Below are 18,405 nucleotides of genomic sequence, written 5' to 3'. Positions count from 1 at the left end.
CTTACTTATAAAGGCCAAGAGAGGCTCAGTTAGTGGAAACAGGATAGGGCCTTCTCTGTGAAAGTACCCTGCCTGTGGAACTGTCTCGCAAAGGAAGTTATGCCAGCCTCTACTTTGTTCAGTTTTATGAATGTGATTGAAACTTTTTTTATCACCATGACCTTTTAGTATTAAGATGTATTAAAACTCTGTTTCTAAGATTCTCTCCTGCGTTTAATTCTGCTGTTGGCTATGTCGTAAAGTTTTCAAATTGTTCTACATTTTAATTGTAAATCGCCCTGAGGGTCCTTATTTAGGCAAAAAGGTGACTCATACATTTATAAATAAATAAATAAATAAAAGTCAACCCATGGAAAGCCTACACTAGAACAATACAGGGCAAGTATTCTTAGAGCATCTTCCCATATCTACCAATGGTAGTCATTTCAGGAATAAAAATGGCAAAATTACATGAATATTCAAAAAGGACAGCAAAGGAAGGGAGTTTCAGCATTTCACTTACAACAAAGTCAAACACAGACTTTCCAGCCACCAATGGTTTCTCCCTCCCCCACATTTCTCCTTATTTACAAAGTATTTAAGCCAGTACCTGTGGTAGGAGGATCTAGTAGAAGATGCATTGAAGGCTGGCTGACAGAAATATCTTCAAGAGACTGCCTGCGATTACCACTCAAGTCTACGCAATCAGAAGCGTTATGTTTCTGGACTTTATCTGAATCCCTTAATATCTCTTCCATGGCTTTCTCAATTTGTTCATCTTCATTTGGAAACATCTGTAAAGAAGAGGAATGAAGAGGGATATTTGTCAATAAATTTAAACTCCGCAATCACTAATATTTCATATAGTTAAATTAGACCTATCACAATTCTTTTCACAGAACAAGGACACTTCTGAACTGGCAATATCTGAAAATATAAATTTAATCAGGCTAAACCATGTATTAATCAAATAAATATTCATATTCTTCCATCATGCCTAATCTTGACTCATATTGTTATGACAATACCAAATCATAATTACCAAACGTACCAAGCTGCAAATACTGTATCTTAAATCAGGGGTGCTGAACCTCTGGCCTAGGAGCCTAATCCAGGATGCAGGGCACCTCGTTCAAGCCTGCAAAGCCTCTTGGGGTTCATCCAGGGAGTAGGGCTTAGGCTCAAAGCCCCATTACCTGGAGGGCATCTGCACTGTACTCTCTGACTGGATATAATTGGATTCCCCTGCCAGCAAATGCCAGAAGAAAAGTCCCTGCTCTTATGTCCAACTCAAGTTAACAGCAGGGAATGTGAGGGAGCAGGACTCACCTGCGCTGCAAAGAGCAGCTGTTGCTCTTCCCAACACAGAAGAGTCCCGCCACCCTACATTACCTCCTATCTAGACCACTACCAGTGCCAAGTCAAGTCACCTGAATACCCTGCTTTTCATCTCTGTGCTGAGCTCAAGATGGCAGCCAAAATGCAGGACAGGCTGGGCTTGACTCGCCTACACTGGGAAGAGTAGCTGCACTTCCCAACAAAGGCGAGTCCTGTCCACCCCCAACCCCCGCCAATACCCACTATCATCTGTGATCTGATATTAGAGACAGCAACAAGGATGTGGGGCAGCTTGACTCATGGAAGAGGGGGAAAGGAGAGTGATATTAGAGGCGGGTGTATCCACCCTCTGACATCAAACAGCCCACAAGTGGGCCTGTTAAGGAGCAATCCGATCTCCCACCCAATAATAGTTCTGCACCCCTGTCTTAAATAGATATTGGCCTTTCAGCACGCATGTCATACAAACTGGCAGAGCACAATGAAATGCAAAAAGCTACAATTTCTTTTTAACATTTAACAACTTGCATCATTTTTGCACTTAATTTAGGCACATTTTTAGGACAGAATTTCTCTCATCAGACATTAGAGGATTTTAAAAACTGTTATGAATAGCTTTTAATGAAAAGTCAAGGAAATGTTACCGTCAACTGGAATTTCTCATCTTTTGCAGTATGATCCTCATTGTGTTTATTAACCAATACATACTCTTCATGATTTTGTACCAAAACAGTTTCAGAAGAAAGACTGGTTTTGTCAAATGAAGATCCAACGTCCATTTTAGAATTATGACACTTTCTGCCACATGAATGAAAACTAAATGAAAAGATACCACTATCAGCTAAAGTAAATCAATATAAATGTTATTACAAAAAAAATCACAAATGTTATTGCAAAATTACAAACAATGGAACAGTTTGCAAAACAAAATGACTAATTTACATAATTCAACAATGGGATCAAATTAATCCTCTCCTCCAATATGCCATTTATCAAAGCCTCAATATGTTACACAAAAATAGTAAACAAATAAAATAGCAAAAGATGATCAAAATGATACACATAATTGAAAGGCTGGCTGCAAAGCAAGCAAACTTTAAAAAATGTTTGCCCAACTGCTTCAAGTTTTTCCAAATTCACTCTTTTATAAAGCATTTATTTATTCTCCACTAGAATCAGCACCTCCAAAAGCAAAGTTGTACATAAAGGCTTCCTGTGATTGCAAAACAATAGACTAGGCAACATACACCTTTGTAAGTAGGAAGGAGTTTAAAATGGCTATAAAATAATGATTTACTAATGTTTGATTTTTCACAATGTCATTCTAAATTATAGGATGTGCAAGGATATGGCAGTCTTTAATTTCCTAAAAATATAAGCAGTGCTTATCCTTCTGCCACCAAAGTGACTTGCTAAGTTCCACCCATCCCATGTTATGACATCATGCCACATAAGCAGCTGTGACTGCAAAAGTATTGCTTAAACTAATCCAACCACTTTCGCTACAGCTCTGTTCTCAAGACAGAACTCATACGTAAGTGATAAGTATTACTAACTATTAAATGAATACACCCTTGGGATTTCTCTGGAAGTCTGAACTAGATGTTTCAGTATAACTGAATTTTATAGAACATACCTCAGAAAAACATGAAATAAAATTATTTACTCCACTATTTATTCTAGAATTAAACCAATAATTTTTCACTCTCTCCTGCTGCCAATTTTTTTCTAAAGCAATCATGCTACTGTTTATTTTGCTCATCGTAATCATTTTTTACTGCTTTGCAGGTGGCAAATTAGAGCTCAGATTGCAATCCTATATCACCTCAGCTCACCTGTAAATAAGCCCACTGAACTCAATTGATCATAAGAACATAAGGCGAGCCATGCTGGATACAGCTAAACGAATATTCTGTTCACATAGTGACCAGCCATGATGGCTCTACCAGAGCACCCAGTCAGTGCCAAATAGAGCAGTTCCAAGTACACATGGTTAAGATAAGATAATTCTGCTAATTCAAATCCAGCATGGTTAGCTAACTGTAATTTCCTCTAACAATGTTTGATGTCCCAAGTGAACCTACACTATCCAAAGTTCACCACATCCTTTATCCTTTTAGAGGATAGACAGATGCACTGCAACAAACCTACAATTTGATTTCTTAGTAGAAAGAGACAGAAGTACTTTACAATGCAATCCTTTATGTGTACTGAGAAGTAATTTCAATGCAGTTTAATATGAGATACATGTGTATAGGGTGGCAGTCTTAGCTATATTCCCTGTGTACCTTGGACTTTGCTTCATACTCCCAAGAAATTACTGCACTTTGAAGGGTTGCACAGAAAGGATAATTTTGCACAGTGTTGCTATGGCAGGAGAAATTGCACCTGGTGGAACTCTTATTTTTTCTATTCTTTTTCTTTAAGACAAGGCCTTGAGATTTGTTTCTTTAGGGAGAGAGGAAATACACAACCTTCAGCAAAACAGTCCCAGTGCCTCAATTCACCTCTCCCTTGTTCAGCTCTATCCCAGCACACAAGAGTTTGCAGAGTAACAAAAGCAAAAGACTGGTCCCTGTCCCAACAAACTTACAAATCTAAATTTAGATATGGGTGAGGGAAGCAACCAAAAGGAACGAAATAATGCAATCAACAGAAAGGAAAATGAATTCAAGGTGGGCCCTATAGGCAGAATAAGGCAGCAGCCTAGAGCAACATATTTTAAATATCAGTAAGTGGCAGCAGATTGTCAGTCCCCTGGTTATTTTGCTTATTATTATAGGTGTCACAAAACTAACACAACTATCTCTCTGCGAAATATGACAATTTCTCAAGTAGAACTTTCTGCCATTAAATTAGTAAGATTTCTATAGAAATTATTTAACTCTTAATCTCAGTTTTATCTAAATTACTTATTCAAAAGACTTCATATATTTAGAAGTAACTACTTAAGATGAAATAAAAACAATGATTTTTGCAGGGCTGCTTTAATCTACTTTTGTTACTAAAACAGTTTCTCACCTCAGAGACGTTAGGAAAGTATGACTGAACCAGCCTCCTATTTTAAACTTCAGAAAATATGATGATGCGAGCAAAAGTAAAATAAATGACTCAATTACTAGCTGGATTTCTGGTAAGCCAAAATTGAGAGAGTAAAATCTAATTGCTGTACTGTCTATGATTTTCGTTCGGTTTAGTTGACTTATCCAAAAGTCACCATTCATACTAAATGCAAGAAATTCATGCCTTCAGTATCTATTGATTTGTAATAAACAATTGTAATAAAAAATTAAGTTGTACAAAACTCTAGTAATTTATGCCAAATGTTGTTTTACTTCATTATTTCCAATAGAACGTTTTTCATGAGAGGAATACCTTATGTATATGAATACCATATACAAAAAGATAACACATGGAAGAAGGTGGTCCTTAAGATACTAAGGTCCCAAACCATTCCTGACATGACTATAGGAATGATCCCCCCACCCAACTCCACAGCCGCAAACTTAAAGAGTAAGGCCAGGGCACCACTCTACAATCCAAAGCTAGGAGCTGGGAGGGGAAGCAGCCTAATGCCCCTGACCTTGCACCAATTTTCAGAGGCATAGTACAAGATACAGCTAACCTACCAAATCTTGGAGGAAGAGCAGAGTCCTGGTGATCAAAATGTTTTTGGTTGACCACCAAGGGGAGCCAAAACATATGGAGCCCTGCTTTTGGCCATATAAAAAATAAGAATAAAGAGAATACAGCATTAGGGTTAGGGTTAGAGAGAATAAAGAAAATATATTTAGTTTTCTATCCTCTATGGTCCCTTCCTCCATTTTCCCCCCACTGAAGGTGTTATTTGAGGGAGATCAGCATTACAGTGAGAATTTAGGGAGAGAAATTTTACATATCCAATTGTTCAGAATCTTTTCTATACATTGCCTTACATAATTACTCTAAAGGCAAGAGTTTTTTACTTAGTGACCAATTACAGGACCAAACATCATACACAGCCACCCTTAGTCAGGAGACACCTGATGCACCATCAAAAGAGAAAAAAAGTGCACCAAAAGGGGGGTGGCAGAAGTAAACCCTTCAAAGTTTACAGGATCAGGACCAAATGTCATACACAGCCTTCCCTAGACAGGAGGCACCTGATGCACTATCAAAACCTTGCACGTTTACACACACAATTAGATTCCTCTAAGTGAATCCTTGATTAAAATGTGAAATTCCAAGGCCCAATGAAATTCAACTTTGACTCTTGGTACAAGAGTAATTAAACTTGTCTTGAGACTTCGTTGATGGGTAACAGAAGTGCCAGACAATTAGTAATTGATTATTGGCTTATTGGTACTTTTTATTGAAAAGAAAGGAATCCAGGCAAGAGGTGCCAGGTTTTGCACTTGCAGCACCAAAAAGTCAGTGACCATATTAGATTTATAGTGACATCACTTTCACAGAATCATGAAAAGATAATAAAAACAAGAATGTGATCAGATAAAGTAAATAGAGATATATTTTGAGATGGCGTATAATTATATATAATTATATATAATTCTTGTGTCACACACTTGTAACATGTTCTGAGATTCTAGAATGCACTTATGTATGTTATAGTAATTTATCTCATTAAGACGTGATATTATTATTAGACTTAAGTGATTTAAGAATAAAAGTGTATAAGAACAGAAATATGTCCTTAGGAGTGTAGCTTAAAGGCACATAACTAAATGAATTAAAATGACCTAAATATATTTAATAGCTTCCAAAATAGTATATAAAGGAGATTCTGGACATGTAACAGTGGGAGCTAACCTTTTGAATAAGCTACCCCCAATCTGTTGCCTATAAACCATCTTAGTAAGCTTGAAACAAACAACTGTTATTGCTCTGCTTAATCCTTGACTTAAGATGATATTGAATTCATAATGTGTTAGTATCTATACATGTATACACTTTGATTTAGTATTGTTAAGCTGCTATTTTATAGTAAAGAGTCAAAAAAAATCTTGTCTGTTAGAGTGATTTCTGGAAATAGAAAACTCTTAATTACTTATAACTAGAATGAAGAATTTAATCTAAGATGGCATATGGGAGGGTGAACTAGGCCTTGAACATCCATAGATAGTCTGGTGTGCTTGGTGCTGAGGCAGTGGGAAGGTTGGAAATAGGAAGCCCTAACACTATTGTGGGACAAAAAGAACGGTTTGGGGTGAGCTTTCAAGAGTGGGAAGGAGGGAAAAGATTCCACAGGTGCTTGTCCTAACGATAAGTGGTACCGTCGAGCTATTCCCGGTACACAGTCATAGTAACAAAAGGGGATGTTAGGAAGAGGTTACCTATTATGCCTTTCATAAATATTCACCTCGCTTTGACTTATCCACATTTTGTTGTCTTACAACCTGGAATTAAAATTGAAAATTAATTAGGATTTCTTCTCACTGATCTACACAACATAGTCCATAATGTTAAAGTGGGGAAAGAATCTACATGTTTTACAAAATGATTTACAAATACAAAACTGAGAGATCTTGACTGCTTAAGTATTCACCCCTTGTGCTGTGACACCACTAAATAAGCTCTGGTGCAATCAACTGCCTTCAGATGTCACATAATTAGTTGAAAGGAGCCCACCTGTGTGCAATTCAAGTATCACATGATCTCAGATAAAATGCACCTATTTCTGGAAGGCCACAGAGTTGGTTGGAGAGCATATCTAGACAAACAGCTTCATGAAGACCAAGAAGCTATCAAAACAAATCTGATAAAGTTCTAGAGAAGCACCATTAGGGTTGGATTATTAAAAAAAATCCCAAGCTATGAACATCCTCCGGACCACCATTAAATCCATTATTTCTTAATGGAAAGAATATGACACAACCACGACTCTGCCTAGAGAAGGTCCTCCAACAAAACCCAGTGTCCAGATAAGGAGGGCATTACTCAGAGAAGCAACCAAGAGGCCAGGGGTAACTCTGAAGGCGCTGGAGATAGGTGAAACCATCCATGAGACAACTATCACCCAGATGCTCCACAAAGCTGGACTTAATGGAAGAATGGCGAGAAGAAAGCCATTGCTATATATATATATATATATATATATATATATATATATCAATCAAATCCTGTTTGGGTTTTGCCAAAAGGCATTTGTGAGACTCAGCAAACATGTGGGGAAAGGTTTGCTGATCTAATGAGACCAAAATTGAACTTTTTTGGACTTTGTGCAAAACGCTAAGTCAAGAGTGCTCATCATCCTGAGAACACCATCCCCACAGTGAAGCACAGTGGTAGCAGCATCAAGTTGTGGGGATGCTTTTCATCAGCAGGGACTGGGAAACTGGTCAGGATTGAGAGCAAGATGGATGGAGTCAAATACAGGGCAATTCTAAAGGAAAACCTGTTTCGGCCTGCCAGGACCTGGGACTGTGGTGGAGATTCACCTTCCAGCAGGACAACGACCCTAAACACACCACCAACATTACATGGGGTGGCTTAAAAACAAGAACCGAAATGTCTCAGAACGACCCAGTCAAAGGCCAAAACTTAATCCAATTGCGAATCTGTGGCAAGACATGAAAATTGCTGTGCACCAACAGTCCCCATCCAACCTGACAGAATTTGAGCAATCTTGCCAAGAAGAATGGGCAAATTTTGCAGGATCCAGATGCACAAAGCTGGTGGAGACTTACCCCAAAAGACTCGCAGCTGTAATTGCTATCAAAGGTGCTTGTACAAGTATTGACTCAGGGGAATGAATACTTATGCAGTCAACAAACGCCAATTTGTTTTTGTTTAATTAACTTTTGTGCCACAATAAAAATACTATGTACCTTCAAAGTAATAACTGTGTTGTTTAAATCAAATGGTATGTTGTATAAATCCCAGGTTGTGACACAACAAAATGTGGACAAGTCAAAGGGAGGTGAATACTTCTGCAAGGTACTGCACTTCCAATTTCCAGCACCCTGTCAAAACATGCTTCTTCCCATGGAGGAACTAAGACTTCAAACTAAGAATGTGGTCTTTAGGTGGGTAGAAAGGGAAAAAACGCTAGAAAACAAAAAAAGGGCAAAGTATGGTTACTTCACTGAGCAGCATAACTCTTTCAAATATCTGGGAATACGTTTTAATGAAAGACTCAATTAGAAAACCAATTTTGAAGCTATAAAATCAGCAGTAACAACCAGTCAGATTCTGAATTTTTTTTTTCAAAAGAAGGACAATTAGTGGAATATATTCTCAAAAAATCTGTAGGGAAAGCAATTGCCCAAATCTGTTATGGGTCTGAGATTTACGGTAAGAGAAATATAACCTAACTGGAAGTACTCTAGAAAGGATTTTTAAAGAAAATTCCTGCATTTTCCCCAAAGACACCAGCAGCTGTACTGAAACAAGCCTAACTTCTACTGAATCAAGAGTTCATAAGAGTATAATTGGTAATGATATTCAAAGCCCTAAACAGATCGGGACCTCGGAACTTGAAGGAGCGCCTCTCCCTATATATGCCTGCCCAAGATTTGAGATCTGTTGGAGGAGCCCTCCTCTGTGTCCTACAAACACAAGACATACATTATGGTAGGATGTGGGAGAGGACTTTTTCTGTTGTGGCACCCCACTTGTGGAATTCCTTCCCCTTGGAAGCCCAACTGGCGCTGGCTTCATTTCAACACCAAGTTAAAACATGTTTTTTTTTATCAAAGCCTTACAAAGCTAACTTCTCCATGGTTACTCATATTTTAAATTGTTTTATTGCTTTTTAAAAAATCTAGCAGTTTTAATTTAATGACTTAATGCATTTTTAGCTGTGTAAATTATTTATGTTTATATTGTTCTGATTTTATGTGTATGCCATCCTGAGATCCCAGTGATAATAGGGCAGGTTTATCAATATTTTAATTATTTATTTATTTGTTACATTTTTATACCACCCAAAAGCTGAAGCTCTCTGGGCAGTTCATAAAAATTAAAACCATAATAAAACAACCAACAGGTTAAAAGCACAAATACTAAATACAGTATAAAAAGCACAACCAGGATAAAAAGATCATCTTCTTGGCCCACCGCTCTGACCATGTCACTCCACTTCTGAAATCTCTTCATTGGCTTCCAATTCACTCCAGAATCCAATATAAACTTCTCCTGCTGACCTTCAAAGCTCTTCACGGTCTAGCTCCTGCCTATCTCTCCTCTCTCATCTCACACTATCGCCCCGCTCGGGCTCTCCGCTCCTCTGATGCCATGCTTCTTGCCTGCCCTAGGACCTCCACTTCCCTTACTCGGCTTCGTCCTTTTTCTTCTGCTGCCCCTTACGCCTGGAACGCTCTTCCAGAACACTTGAGAACTACAAACTCAATCACTGCTTTTAAAACTCAGCTAAAAACTTTTCTTTTCCCTATAGCCTTCAAATATTGAGTTTGTTCTGACTCTATACTGTTAGCTTCTCCCTACCCGGTGCCTGTTTACACTTCCCTGTGCCTGTTTGCATTCTCCTTCCCTCTTTATTGTTTACTACAACTTATTAGATTGTAAGCCTATGCGGCAGGGTCTTGCTATTTACTGTGTTATCTGTACAGCACCATGTACATTGATGGTGCTATATAAATAAATAATAATAATAATAATAATAATAACCACGCAGCAAAACTGATATAAAATTAAAATACAGAGTTAGAACAGTAAAATTTAAATTTAAGTTAAAATTAAGTGTTAAAATACTGAGAGAATAAAAAGGTCTTCAGCTGGCGACGAAAGGAGTACAGTGTAGGCACCAGGCGGACCTCTCTGGGGAGCTCATTCCACAACCGGGGTGCCACAGCTGAGAAAGCCCTCCTCCTAGTAGCCACCTGCCTCACTTCCTTTGGCAGGGGCTCACGGAGAAGGGCCCCTGTAGATGATCTTAAGGTCCAGGCAGGTACATATAGGAGGAGGCGTTCCTTCAAATAACCTGGCCCCAAACCATTTAGGGCTTTAAATGGACTGGCAGCCAATGAAGTTGTAAAAGGACTGGCGTAATGTGATCTCGCCGGCCAGTCCCTGTTAGTAAATGGGCTGCCCTGTTTTGTACCAGCTGAAGCTTCCGGACCATTTTCAAAGGCAGCCCCACGTAAAATATTTTTTTAGGTTCAGACTAAATGAAAGGGCCAGTTCAAGATTTCCAAAAATATATTGGTTAAGAACAAATGAGATCAGATTGTTGGGCACAAAGTTGTCAGGTCAGAATGTGGCAATATTTGATATCTGTAGATTATGTGATGTACATGGCCTGCAAACCAGACTTTGTAAACAGATTATATACGTTCACACACTTATGGATATGGAAGTAATTAATAATATTGTAACATCATGATCACTGAAAATACAGCCACGTTCCTTCCTGCATTTATTGGAATGTCAGAAAGTTTGAGTCATTTTGAATTTTATTCTATTATGTTTTTGTTAATAATCTTAAATTTATCTTATTGATTTAACAACGTTGTTCTGTTAATAGAATGTATATGCTTTAATTTTGTCTCATCTTTTGGTACTTGAACTTTTTGCTTTTATGATCGGTGCATTGAAAGTAAGGAACTGCTAAAATAGGTGAACAAACAACACTTTGAATTGTGTCAGGATACAAACTGGCAACTTTAAGCACTGGTGAAATTTTTCAGTCTTACTTGTCCCAGTTATCAGCCTAGCTACTGTATTCTGAGCCAGCTGAAGTGTCGAAACACTTGTTATAGGCAGCCTCACACATAATACTGTATTTCTTCAATTCTAAGACGCACTTTTTTCCCCATATAAACATCTCTAAAAATGGGTGCGTCTTAGAATCGCGGGTGTGTCTTAGGGTTTTTTCCCTGTTGTTGGTACTGAAATTAGTGTGCATCTTACAATCGAAGAAATATGGTACATTCAAACAGACTAATCTGAACATTATTAAGACATAGATAACTGTGGAAAGATCATATTTCTCCAGGAAGATGTATCAACAAAGTTTCAGTCCTAAAAGCAAATCAGAAACCAGATTAAAATGAATTCAGATAATCCATTTTATCCAAGCCTGTCTGCAATTGAGCATAAGTTTCCAGTTTACCCAACTGGCCAGGTTTTACTTGGATTCTAGCTATGACACTTGCAACTTTAGCTAACCATGATTTCCAGCTTTCATTTAAAAAGAACAAACCCAAGCCTCTAAACTTTTTAGAACCAAAGATATGAGACAAAATGTGCAGGAACTATTCTGACCAATTGTTTTGTGGGTAAGAAGCTTGCTACCACCTTTCTGTTTTTCCAACGACTTAAGTCACAACTATGTTTAACATTTAGGGAGCAGTGTTAGCTATAGAGATTTTTAAAAGTATCAGAGGATCCAGCCATGACTTGCACATTCTGAATCCTTTCCCCATCCCCCTTGTCTTCCATCTTTGAGAAGATGCTGCTCTCCATATAAATCAATTGAAAAAAACACTGAATTTTGTGTAGCTATGACTGGGTAGCAGTCAACCCAAAATAAAAGGTAGCAAAAAAGACAGAAGTTAATGTGCTTTCTAGCTCATGCCCTTTCTAATTTGTGTTTTATTTCATACAACAATAACAAATTACCCTGAGTTTGTAAATATTTAGACATAACCCTGCCAGTACAAATAAAGTGCACAACAATTATATCAATATTGCATGGGGGAGGGGTGGCACTGTGGGTGAGAATATGGGGGTTACAGAAGAACATAAAAGCCATGCTGGATCAGACCAAGGGTCCATCTAGTCCAGCATTCTGTTCACACAGTGGCCAACCAGCTGTCAACCAGGGACCCACAAGCAGGACATGGTGCAATAGCACCCTCCCACCCATGTCCCCCAGCAACTGGTGCATACAGGCTTATAGCCTCTGATAGGCTTGCAAACCAGCCCAATTTTGTTATATTCATATTGCTAGGACAGTAAGGGGCTAAGACAGTATGGTGTATGACAACCCAGCAATGTAATCCAGCAATCAGGCCACCTGGATTTCAGGGACTGCAATATCGCAACCTTAGTTGAGCAATTGCCACTACCTAAACTACTTTGTCCCTTGCTCCCCCGCAAAGGAAGTTTATAACCAGCTACTAGTTGGCACAATAATCTGTAGGACTTCAAGAAGGTCTTCTCCAAGTAGTTTCAGGAGTGGCCTTAATCACCTCTTTCAAAGCAGTCAAGATCACGCCCTCTCTCAATGAGGTATAGATCACCTTTTGGAACCAATAAGACAAGAAATATGCATCCTGCTGCAAGGTATCCAGGTAGTGCACAGAATCAAATCAGAATTTGGATTCCAAAGCTTGTATGCAGGGCATTTTTTCATAAAATGCTTCACAAATAAGTCACATTGGGTTGTTGAAGGTCCAGATATCTTGAGCATTGAGATGGAGAAAACCTCACACCACCCAAAACAGCTCTGCAAGACATCAGTGCATCGATGCAACTGGGGCAGAGACAGAGACCCTCTTCCCTACCCATGCTGATGGGTTACACATTTTGGCTAGCCTTGCCGTAGTTGTAGTTGCTAATATTCTCACCCACTAAGACCCAACCTGTCTTTCCTCAAGAAAGGCCAGCAGGAAGGGGGAGCATGCCAAAACGTACATTTATTCTGCATAGTATAATTTGGTTTCTACTTGACACAGAATTTGTATTTCTACTGCCCAAGAATATTAGAAATAATTATCATGGCTACTGCATCACCTTGCAGCAGGATGCAACATATACTCAGTTCAAGCAGATAGGTTTAGGGTATAAGCTTACAAGTGATTATTTTTATGAAATTAAATTAAGTATATTCAGCAAGTAACATTAAGCAAACTCAATTAGCAAGCCCCCAAATCACAACACATATCAACTGATGCTTAACATTGTTTTTGTCAAAAGATCATACAAACACATAAAGCTGCATTAAACTGACTTCATCTAGCCCAGTACCATCTACTCTGACTCATAGTGACTCTTCAAGATCTTAGACAGGGGTCTTTTCAAGCCCTACTGCCAGAGATTCTTTTGGCTGGAGATCACAAGAATTGGACTTTGGTTTTCTCCTTTCAAAGTATGTTTTCTACTACTGACCTAGCACTCCTGCACCAATACAGTTTGAAAATCCATTAATATATGTCCACTTTGTTTCAACATTTTACAGTTGGTTTGTTGTGACAAAATGCCATCTCAAATCCCAGTGCATTCTGATGTAAGACATCAGTAATGAGGAAAATGGACATATAGGTCTTCCTAATTATAATATATACTGTTCAACAGGGCTACTTGTGTGCTTAGAATTGCAGCCGTAAGCATTGCAGGATCCTACTGAAGTTATTGAGCAAGCATAAGTATAATGTTTCTGCAGAATGTTTCCAACTTTTTTCAAGCCATGTTGGTTTTGTGTGTATTATATATGGATACCTTTTTTGAGGTTGGTTTTGTGACAGGAAGCAACTTTGTTAAGAGGTTTTGAAACACAGCTTTTTGAAAACAAGAATTTGGTATCACTTCACAAAAGGAAACTGCAGCCTAATAAATAAGGGTTTCTGCATGTTGTGTTTCAACACGATTAAACCAAAACGATTTGATTTTCTTGCACCCAGTTTAGAAGAAATTCACAAATGCTTTTTGTTTCAGCAGAAAGTCCATACCCTCATCCAACACACATTTTAAAAATTCACAAATTTATTTGGGAGGCATTTACTACTCCAAGTCATTTTCCAATGTATCCTGGGATGGTAAAATGCCTCCCAACCAGACATGTGTATGGTGTCAGAAAAAGTGTGTTTTAAACTCAAAATATTAGAAAAGTATCATAACTGTATAGTTATCATTCCTAAGAACCAACATTTTTTATTTATTGGGTGTTTTTCTAACCCCATAAGAAAACTGTCTCTGGTAAGGTAAACATTCCCCAATGAAATCCCATTGTTTATGTCAGCCTATTGACACCCAGTATACTTAAGCCTGCTGCCCTAGTTTTCTTTGGAAAACCCCATGAGAACATTTTATGCCCCCAAAACATTGCTTGATTCCAGGGGCATAAAGACACCCCAATAGCAAAATCAAAAGATCCTAGGGTTATTTTATGCCCCACATTTCTTCCCCAGAAAGAAAACTGTAAGTGGCTGAAATTTAGGGACAAGTGACATTTAGGCAGGTGGCAAAAAGAAGTTAGGCAGGTGACAGAAAACAACAACGTCATGGGAGAACTATGTTGTAGGTCTTCTTCTGTGTAAATTGTATAACAAAGTTTTTGTGAACCCCCAGAGAGCTCCAGATATTGGGCGGTATAGAAATGTAATAAATAAATAAAGTGCATTTGAATAATCTTTTAAACACTGGCAAGTAAAGGCCTATCAAAGTCTGGAAAATACTCTACTCTCCTTGTCAGTTCCAAGGCTAAAGTACATGTCAAAACTCACAATACAGCAAATTTGACACACCTTGCTTACTTTATTAACTCCTAATTCGTTTTGGAACTTTTCTACATACAAATGGGGGGGGGGAATTACGGAGCTAGAAATATCTATTATCTTAGCATCTTAAGAAATTAATTCATTTACCATGTCTTTATTTCTTTAACAAGAACATCTCTATCAAACATCAGCTGCTTTCTACAAGTAAAAAAACAAACAAAAGCTTGAACAACAACGTCCCTTCTCTCACCCACATATACATTCTTTGTAACCAGAGTGTCAAGCAACTTTATCTTAATAGTATATCTATTCCTCTTACACGTCTAGATTATTTCTTTTAGTTTATGGGGTGGGGAGTGGGGGATTGCAGGCAAGTTAAGCATCATCAGCTGCCAGATTTATTTATTATTTATTTACTGCATTTCTATACCGCCCAATAGCCAGAACTCTCTGGGCAGTTCACAAAAATTAAAACCATTCAAAGTATAAAACAAACAGTATAAAATACAATATTAAAAGCTCAACCAGATTAAAACAGCATCAATGCAAAATTACATATGTAAAACACCAAGTTAAAATTTATTTATAGACTGTTAAAATGCTGGGAGAATAAAAAGGGACAAACCCTGGCAAAAAGTAAGCATACTCGTTGTTGATTTTTTTTATTTTTAAGCCCTGGCTAAAGGCAGAGGAAGTCACGAAACTACATACATACCACCACACGCATCTATTTTCCTCCGGTTTCTGCCCCTTGAGTAGAAAGATGCAAGGAGGGGCAACAACCCCAAACACGGGTGTGGGTGATGGGGGGGGGCGTTTACACGGAAAGCGCTGGAATTACGTCCGGCCAAAAGTACTGTTCCTGCTGCCCTTCCTTTTCAGTGGTAGAAGCCGAGGAACAGAGGAAGTCCCGTCTCTCCAAAGCAGGGTAAATCAAAGTGTGGGCTGATTCTACCCTAAAGCAATTTGAAGTCAACGATTCACCGCTGTTAACAGTCCGATCCACACAACCTCTTATCACGCCCAGCCGCCCTCTCAGGACAGCGCCCCCAGCGGTGGAGCAAGGCTCACGCCCCTTCCACACACACAGACACACACCTCACGGCCTTCTAACTCCCTCAGTGGGGTGGGGTGGGGGGTAGTGTGGTGACGGCGGCGGCGGCGGCCCGCCTGTTCCTCCCTCACTTCCCTCCTGCCGAAGGGGATGGTGGAGATGACGACGACAGTGATTCTGTTCAAGGGGGAGGGGGAGAAAAAGAAACTGGAAAGACAGCGCTCACAACAACGACAACCGCGCAGGCGCAAGAAAACCCTAAAAAGGGCGCGACCGACATTCCAACGGCAACTATGACGGACGAACCGAGGGGGAGGGGGCATGAACTGTTTTCTGTGAAGAAAGTACCCTTCACAGAAAATAGCGCGCGAAACACAGAAAAGGAGAACGTAAAGGCTCTTCGGTTTGCCGCTATTGCTTCCTTCCCCTCACGACCGCCATTTCAGGTTCCGCCCGTGCCGCTTGCAGAGCGAGCGAGGCAGGATGTGTTTCTCTCGCCGTCTCCTGTCATGCTCATGTCCAATCCATGCGCAGGGTGAAGGACAAGAGCGCCGCTGCGAGGATGAACCCCTCTGAGCACCCTGTCAGCATCCTCCGGCCGCAAGGGATCAAGTTGATCCAAACGACTGCCTCAAAAAGGTGGCGCTTGCATGGTGTGGAACATAGAGTCCAAGTCAGAGGGGATGTGAGATTAACTCTGAAAGCAGGGCTGTGAAGTCGGCGCATAAAACCTCCGACTCCTTTATTCATGGAGACTGCGACTCCTTTAATTAGGGTGACCCTATGAAAAGGAGGACCGGGCTCCTGTATCTTTAACAGTTGTATTGAAAAGGGGATTTCAGCAGGTGTCATTTGTATACATGGAGAACCTGGTGAAACTTCCTCTTCATCACCACAGTTAAAGCTGCAGGTGCCCTGCCCTCTTTTAAATCTGGTCACTCTAGTATAGCTCCTGCAGTTTTAACTGCTGTGATGAAGAGGGAATTTCATCAGGTTCTCCATATACACAAATGACATCTGAAATTTTCTTTTCTATGCAACTGTTAAAGATACAGGAGCCCTGTCCTCCTTTTCATATAGTCACCCTACTTTAATTATATATCGATATAGGAAATAAATTTTCTATGTATTTCCTACATCAACTGCAAGCGCGCAACTTTTTAAAACCCTAACCAGGGCCGGTGCCAGATTATTTTGCGCCCTAGGCAAGGTGAGCTACTTTCATACACACACAACCCCCCAAAAAATGACAACTTTGATTTTTAAGAACAGATGTTTCCTGGAAAAAATAAGCACAAAACTTGAAACTGCTAAATTTACTTTAAAGTGCAAGAAATACGTCATGCCAATTATAGCAAACAAATTGGAAAGGAACATCTATGGGTGTAAAATGCATTATTTAATACAGTAGTTCTCAACTTTCTTAATGCCGCGACCCTTTAATACAGTTCCTCATGTTGTGGTGACCCCCAACCATAAAATTATTTTCGTTCTTCTCTACACAATCCATTGTCATGGGATGGTTTGCTAATGAAAATAATACATAACAATAGCTTTAATAATACAAAAGATGATACATGACATAGTTCAGTCAATACAGTTTCCTAAGACCATTGGAAATATGTGTTTTCCGATGGTCTTAGGCGACCCCTGTGAAAGGGTCAATCGACCCCCAAAGGGGTCCCGACCCACAGGTTGAGAACCGCTGATTTAATAGGAATATCACCTCCAAATCATCCCCCCAACTCACAAACACGCACACACACACACACACACACACACACTCAGCATCACTCACTCCAAACAAACACACACATTCACTCAAAGACCCCGTGCACCCCATTCACCCATACATTCTCATTCTCTCTCTCTCTCTCTCTCTCTCTCTCTCTCTCTCTCTCTCTCTCTGAATGTGAGTGCTGCGCTGTGCCCGGTGCCCCTCTTAGCTTGGCACTCTAGACGTCCGCCTGAGTGGCCTCTATGGTAGCACCGGCCCTGACCCTGACCCAGAGCTTTCCAAACTGTGTGTCGCGACACGTTAGTGTGTCAGCTGCAGTGTGTAGGTGTGTCATGAGAACGTAACGAGGAACCTCTGAGTCTATGTGAAATAAGCAATACCAACTTGCATGCATTTTTATGCAGCAAAGGTGCCAATTAGTATGGTGCACTAGTATATTCCTTTTCCGTCGTATCCATGTATGCACACCACGGTCGAGGGATCATACAGGTATTGCGCATACGTAGTATGCATAATCGGGTCGAAACAGCTGATTCCGCATCACTTCTGGTGACGCGGCTGCATCTAAAGTGACGCATTCGAGAAATTCCATGGGTCCAGTTTTTTGATAGTGCACCGTATCAACTACCGCTCGATCGCAGTTCGACAAAATTGGTTCAATGTGAAAAGTCTTGGAAATGTATGCTATTATCTTGCAAATCATATATTTTAAAAAATATAAATGAAAGGTTTTCATGAGATATGTTGTGTCCCCATACATTTCGTTATTACAATTTATGTATGTGTCCATATCTCTTATAAGGGGTTAGTTTAACCTCCTGTTTGCTAGCAAAACTGAATTACTGTGTCATGAAATGATGCATGTCTAAAAAGTGTGTCACCAACATGAAAAGTTTGGA

At 39.5% G+C, this 18,405-nt stretch overlaps 1 protein-coding gene across 2 annotated transcripts in view; it reads right to left on the bottom strand.

The window, feature by feature from the left end:
- Positions 1–15,825, bottom strand: part of RABGAP1L (RAB GTPase activating protein 1 like) — a 206,038-nt gene extending 190,213 nt beyond the window's left edge. Inside the window, exons 1-3 of one of the 2 annotated variants that reach the window (XM_063133853.1) lie at positions 15,430–15,825; positions 1,962–2,133; positions 590–773 (exon numbers count right to left, since the gene is read on the bottom strand). In XM_063133853.1, the coding sequence (XP_062989923.1) occupies positions 590–773; positions 1,962–2,096 (319 nt within the window). In that variant the 5' untranslated portion in view covers positions 2,097–2,133; positions 15,430–15,825. The remainder of the gene's footprint in view (positions 1–589; positions 774–1,961; positions 2,134–15,429) is intronic. The other variant, XM_063133843.1, reaches the window with a different exon arrangement.
- Positions 15,826–18,405: the final 2,580 nt, after the last annotated feature.

Source organism: Elgaria multicarinata, chromosome 1, assembly GCF_023053635.1.
Source record: "Elgaria multicarinata webbii isolate HBS135686 ecotype San Diego chromosome 1, rElgMul1.1.pri, whole genome shotgun sequence".
Taxonomy (NCBI): Eukaryota; Metazoa; Chordata; class Lepidosauria; order Squamata; family Anguidae; genus Elgaria; species Elgaria multicarinata.
The sequence above is the reverse complement of the archived record's forward strand: the minus strand, read 5'-3'. Positions and strand labels throughout refer to the sequence as shown.